This window comes from Phyllostomus discolor, chromosome 1 (assembly GCF_004126475.2).
Source record: "Phyllostomus discolor isolate MPI-MPIP mPhyDis1 chromosome 1, mPhyDis1.pri.v3, whole genome shotgun sequence".
NCBI lineage: Eukaryota > Metazoa > Chordata > Mammalia > Chiroptera > Phyllostomidae > Phyllostomus > Phyllostomus discolor.
In genome coordinates, this window is record NC_040903.2 from 48,683,397 (window position 1) to 48,689,719 (window position 6,323).

At 39.3% G+C, this 6,323-nt stretch overlaps 1 protein-coding gene across 1 annotated transcript; it reads left to right on the top strand.

Annotated features, from left to right (window-relative positions):
- Positions 1 to 239: 239 nt before the first annotated feature.
- CXCL13 (C-X-C motif chemokine ligand 13) lies at positions 240 to 5,880 on the top strand. The gene is made up of 4 exons (XM_036022545.1): positions 240 to 386; positions 1,944 to 2,076; positions 5,242 to 5,322; positions 5,609 to 5,880. The coding sequence occupies exons 1-4, from the start codon at positions 323 to 325 to the stop codon at positions 5,661 to 5,663; spliced, it is 333 nt and encodes a 110-aa protein (XP_035878438.1). The 5' UTR covers positions 240 to 322; the 3' UTR covers positions 5,664 to 5,880.
- Positions 5,881 to 6,323: the final 443 nt, after the last annotated feature.

Genomic DNA, 6,323 nt, shown 5'->3' on the forward strand with positions numbered 1-6,323 from the left:
ACAGTCCTGTGGAGCCCCCAAACTGATGTCTTTTCCCTCCCTCCCCACCCTCAAATCCCTGCAGATCCTTGCCACCTACAGTCTACATGTTCAAGAAACATGTTATTACACTGCAGTATTTTGAAGCAAATTCATAAAATTTACCAGAGAAGTTAAAAAAGCAATCTCAGCAATATTTGGGGGCTTTTAAAATAACTGTTGACGCAGCTGACCTGCCAGAGACAAAGGCAGTGGGAGGGCCCTTGCTGGTGAAATAAATAGGAGTCTCTGGGCTAACAGCCCACAGTTTAGAGCTGAAGTCTGAACTCCACCTTCAGGCAGAATGAGGTTCATCCCCGGATGTCTGCTTCTCATGCTTCTGGTCTGCAGCCTCTGTCTGGTTCATGGTGAGCACTTTCACTTATGATGTCATTGTCTTTTGAACAGAAATGGTCTTCAGCCATTCAATTAGAAAATGGGGGAAATATGACTTAATGAGGAAAAAAACTGCTCATAGCTCCTGGATCTGTAAAAGGAAGGAGCTTGAGGATTTAACTCTTGGGGCTGGAAGCATTTATATTGTTACAATTGCTGGCCATAGAAGGAGGGATACTGGACATCCTATGTCCATGTGACTTATACTTGGGTTGTCTATTCCTGGCCTTTTTCAGATTTAGCTCTGCTATAGCCAATTCTTTCCATGTATCTCTTCTCTGTTCTGCCAGTCAGTGATACCCCTTCTGACCAAACCCTTTATAGGGTTTAAAGATTGTTGACCTCAGTGGGCTAGTCTCCTGCAGGGAACATCTGATGCAAATCTGTATGGTTGGCACTGACATGAACCATTATCAGTATAACAGGATTATTTAAGTACAAGCTTTCTGCAAAGAAGCAGACTTCCAAGTCTAAATGGGAAAGTGATCTTGTATAAATAGACACGTATCTACTTGAAGTGGCAACTTTTTATACACTGAACAAATCAGATGCATATGCAGAATGATACACTTGACTTAGGTTTAGAGGACACATTTCTGTTCTTAAAATGCAGGAAATATTTTTTCAATTACTATTTTGCTCTATATGTTATTTTCATTCTTCAAGACCCTCATCTCTTTCCTCCTCTATGAAGCTTTCCCATTGCTCCTGGCAAAGCCCTCCGTTCCCACCATGCAGTTGGGACCCTGGGTGAAGTACAGCACGTTGTGGTATTTCAGTTTTTGCTCATTTGTTCCCTCCACTAAATTGTGAACACCTTGAGCTGGGTCTCATATTTGCAAATATGTGTCAAACATGCTGGTAGGTGCTCGAATTAAAGAGGAAAGAATTCATTAAAATACATGAGATGGGTTCCTTATGGTACTTGTCTAGTACTAATAACTTCTTGTTGGATGAAAATAGTCTTGAATTGTTATTATCGGTTTTTGTTTGGTAATTATTTGCAGCTAAAATGGAGGACCAATGCATTAAAAAAACAAAAAATATCTTTAACAATATCTGTTTTCTCTAAGACTGACAAGGGGGGCATTGAGTATAATAAGAGAGAGAACTGTTACAGCTTGTTATGGCTTCCGGGACTCTATGATGAGTTTTTGTCCTCGATTTTTATGTGTTCAGAGTGAAGCTCAGTTGATTTATACTGCATGAATTATAACTGAGTCGTAAGTCCCCATTGCGCTGGTTCTTAACTTTTATTATGTAGATAATTACCCGAGTGCCAATATAATTCTATCACAAATTTCAGTGGTTGTTGTTTTTAAAAAGCTAATTTTATTTTTAAGACTTTGGTAGAAAATGTTTGAAATTAAGTCAAGGCAAGCAGAAATACACACAGGAAAGATGTGGGAACTTCAAGCACCAATTGCAATTTTTACATCTTCAAATGCACTATACAAAAGATCAGTAGTTAAGTTCTAGTTATGAATTATGTGCCCAGGGAATTAAAATAACCAAGTCTGTGTTCACAGGTGTCCTGGAGGCCCCTTATGCAAGATACAGGTGCCAGTGCACCGGAGTTACCAAGAAGATCCCTAGGGTGAATGCAGTTAAACGGGTTAGAACCTTTCTCCCTGGGAATGGCTGCCCACGCCCGGAAATCATGTAAGTTGTAAGAAAAAGTATATGTTATTCTTTTCTCCCAGTGAAAATCAGATTATGTGTTTCCACGTAGAATTTAAACTTTTTAAAAACATTTTTAATTATAGCTGACATTTCATATTATATTAATTTTGGTGTACAGCATAGTAGACAATTATATAATTTACAAAGTATTTTTCCTGATAAGCCTAGTAACCAACTGATACCAAGTAGAGTTATTACAATATTATTGACTATAATTCCTGTGTTGTACTTCATGTCCTACGGATATTTTGTAACTACCAATTTGTACTTTATAATCACTTCTCCTTTCTTACCTAGCCCCCCAACCTCTCCTTCCAGCTGGTATCAATCAGTTTGTTCTCTGTATCTATGAGTCTGTCTCTGTTTTGTTTTTTCAGAGTTTTGTTGTTGTTGATGTTTGTTAGTTTGTTTTTTGTTTTTTAGATTCCACACATAAATGAAATTATATAGTATTTGACTTTGTCTGCACATTACCCTGTAGGTCCACCCCCGTGTTGTCACAAATGGTAGGCCAAGTAGTATCCTTACTCAAGAATTTCCAAGTAATTTACTTTGAGGGTCAGTAACAATTCTCAGACTAATATTGGAAATCATCAGTTTCCGTTCAATGCTTATTATGCAGTGGCCCTGAGCTAACTGCTTGACGTGCATTCACTTATTTTATTCCTTAGCTCTACTAGGGCATGTGTATTGTTATCATCCCTTTACAGATGTAGAACCTGAGGCTTCACTAACTGCTCTAGACACACCATTCCAAGGGGACAGAGCCAGGGATGCTACTCACATTTCCCCATTCCCAAGTGCCTTCTTGAATCCACCAAATTCGAAATTGCCAGCAAAAGCAGATACTTTGTTTCCCACTAAGTCAAAGAGCAAGAAAAGGAATATCGACAACCATCCTTTTTCTGAACCTTTGTTTTACAGAAATGACCTTTAGCTTTTGGTTCTATCACCTTTGATCCCCTAATTCTGAATAAAGAGTTAGGCTCAGGGGACAGTACTCGCTGCAAGAAATTTAATAGATATTTTCTTTGATTGAAATTGTACAACCCGTTGCTTCTCTGACCCTCCCTTTTTTTGTATTCCCAGAAAAATCTGTGGATACCTCTACCATAGCATTGTTCATGGCACATCAAATGAGACTTTACAGGTCACAGGGAGGGCCCCTGCTTCAGTGTCTGGCGCAGAGGGAAACGTTTCGTGAATGTTAGCTGCAATCATTACAACACCGCCTTGAGACAATCAAGTTTGTCCCCCTCTTTCACTCCTGCCAGAAAATAAGTTCTTTGTGAGCAGGGATACTCTTCATTCCTCTAGTCCCAATGCTTTGTTCCTTACCTGGTATGTAGTAGAGGCTCAACAAGCATCGGATTGTTACATTAAATATTTCAAATGGAGCCCGGGGTTCTTTTTGCATATAACTGCTTAGAACTTTGGTTTCTCCTTCTTGGACCCATTTTTAATGAAACAAGCACCCACAACACCTTGAAGTATTAGACACAGCGTCTTTCTGGGGCTTTGCTGACTTTGCTTTCATTAGAAGTTCTTCCTTTGGACTTTTTAGGCTTTTGAAATGTTTGTAAACAGCTCACTTTTTTCTTGTCCCATTTTGATATCAGTGTTTTGGGCCTCAGACTAATTGTATTCAACTTATAAAAAAGAAATACATAGTATCAAATATGTATATAAAAATTTTCATTAAAAAAGCATTATACTTTCACTGAGGTGTCTGCCAATGAAAGTTCTAACTAAGCCATAATTATTGTCCTCCAACTCAGAGCTGTGAAGTTTAGCCAGGACCTCGCTGGGATCAGCTCCTGTGGTCAAGTAGAAAACTGAAACTTCTTTCTTTTTATGACATTTCCTCTGTCATGAGTCCAGGCTCTCACCTCTCAATCAGGGAAAGTAATGCAGATCATTTTCTTGGTAAAGTGACAAAAATTTAATTTCCTATCTTCTCACCAAATTCTGGTTACCTAATGACAACCAGATATAGAAACAAAAGACGTAGATTATTATGAGAAACTCACAGCAGTCAGGGGTCCAAATATCGTGTGTCCAGATGACCAGAAATCTGTTTTCCATCACGAATGCAGAAATCGAACGGGAAGCCTCTGCCCAGGAGCCCTCTTGTTGAGTGGTCTCTGACTGCTTGTGATTCACTTAACAAGGGTAGAGCCTCACAGCTAGATGGATGGATCCTTCTTATTGGTCATTGTATAGCTAGGGGACATCAATACATTCTGTTCTGTGTGAGTTCACACCAATAAAGGGTAGATTTCCCCAGTTTGCTCTCGCCTGGGAGATGTCACTTCCTCCACAGCGGGTGAAGCATGCAGCACCACGTCTGGCACTTGGTGACCATTCAGGTTATGCCCATATAAAGCTGTGGCTGAAAGGGTGGGTTCTGGAGTCAGATAACCTACATTTGTGTTTATATATTTACTTTGCAATCTTAGAAAACATATAATAAACTCACTAAACTTCAAGTTCCTCTGGCGTAGGATTTTTGGTAGATTCATTGAGATGCTTCACATTACCTGCTGAGCATACTGCCTGGCACACTGTGAGGGCTCGCTCAATAGCAGCTATTAGTTATTGCTGTTGCCTTTGTTATCACTTCATTTCTTAGAGCAGGGAAATCCTCACTAGTTAGTGGTTCAACCAAAAAATGTGGATATCACTCAGAGCAACGAGTTCTGACACCTCTCCCACATTAAATTTCACAGAATTTTTTTCATGTAAAACATCTTCAAGAGAGTGTGTCTTATAGTATATTTTGTTCTCCTAAGCTCAATAGACAAAAACATTGAAAAGATATTGTGATATGGCCTTAGAAATGAGCCAGCCTTTGAGTTAGCTATTTGCTCTGTCTCCAAGTCACATAAGAGTTGTCAACAAAGCGTTAACCTTTGACTTGTAAGATTCTGTCAGCTTTGTAGGCAGTTCCACCAGCTCACACACACGTATCTGTAAATGGTGTTTTTCTTTTTCTTCAGACCTCATGCTACAAATCACCTGCTTCTGATCTAAAACTGCCGACCTCCAGTTTACTTCATCTGGGAATAATTATTTTTATATTTAAGTGCAGGATTGCTAAAATGGAACACTGCTTTATTTTGATTTTTGTTTATTTTCTCCCAGAGCCTGGTTGAAGAAAGGACCAGTTCTATGCTTGGATCCTAATTATTCAGGGACATATGAATTTTTGGAAGATATGAAGAAGTAAGTCTGGCATACGAACATTTTTCATTTTCTAATTTGCACTGAAGGATTTCCCTTTCCTGGGCAGTCAAATTGGGCGCCATTTTAAATTTATGAGAGGTTTCTAAGACAGATGTTGCCCCCTTTATTATTGCTTACCTGATAGAGTTGGGGTGACTCTAGCAGATCAGTGCACTAAACTGGAAGCCAGTATCTGCAATATTCCTTGCTTGATAACTCAGGGGAAAGCCACAGTGTCTGGTCTTTCTCTAAACACAACTCTCTTGTTTGTGATTTTGTTTTATAGAAAACGTGGACCTGCGGGTAAGTCCACTCCAGCTCGGAGGACATGGAAGTCCTGATGCCGAAATCCCCGCTAAGGACACCTGCATTCTTCCTCATTCCTGCTCTGGGCTCAGATTTATGTTCCAAGGAATCCTTCCCCCACTACCCCCCTAAAAAAGAGAGCTTCCCCATACAAACAAGCATGAGAAGACATGTAAAAATCACCCTTCAGAGGCTGATTGATAGGACAACCTTGAACAACTTTTTTCAAATAAAGTACCTTATGTACCTGGAGTTTGCATTTTTATTCATCAGGGAGGAAGTTTCATGTAAGTTTCTTTTGATAGTATACTGATTGTTGAAATTTAGACCAATTGTCTAAATTTTTCTAAAAAATAAACACATGAGAATTTAAACCTCAAATCTGAACGTCTGGCTTGAGTTAAGAAGGAAATTATAGAGTTAACTTCAATCATTTTATACCCTAAGAAAAGCAGGCTTCCATGAGAGACTAAAAAACCAACCAAACCCCCCCCCCCCCCCCCCAAAACAAAACAAAACAAAACAAATCCCTGCCTGGAAACCCCACAAAACTGCAGCCTGACAAGAGGCAGAGGGGTCCACGTAGTAGACATCTTCATTCAAAAGTTCACTTTTGAAAGGAGTGGGGGCCTTTTTTCTACTTTTAAAGAGTTCTCTTATAAGAATTATTGTCACAGATAGAAACTAGTAACACT

Bases quoted from the DNA above. Each gene is read 5' to 3' on its own strand.
- CXCL13 (XM_036022545.1), top strand. From the start codon at position 323: ATGAGGTTCATCCCCGGATGTCTGCTTCTCATGCTTCTGGTCTGCAGC. The intron at 2,077-5,241 runs GTAAGTTGTAAG...ATTTTCTCCCAG, and splicing joins TGCCCACGCCCGGAAATCAT to AGCCTGGTTGAAGAAAGGAC. The intron at 5,323-5,608 runs GTAAGTCTGGCA...TTTGTTTTATAG, and splicing joins TTTTTGGAAGATATGAAGAA to AAAACGTGGACCTGCGGGTA.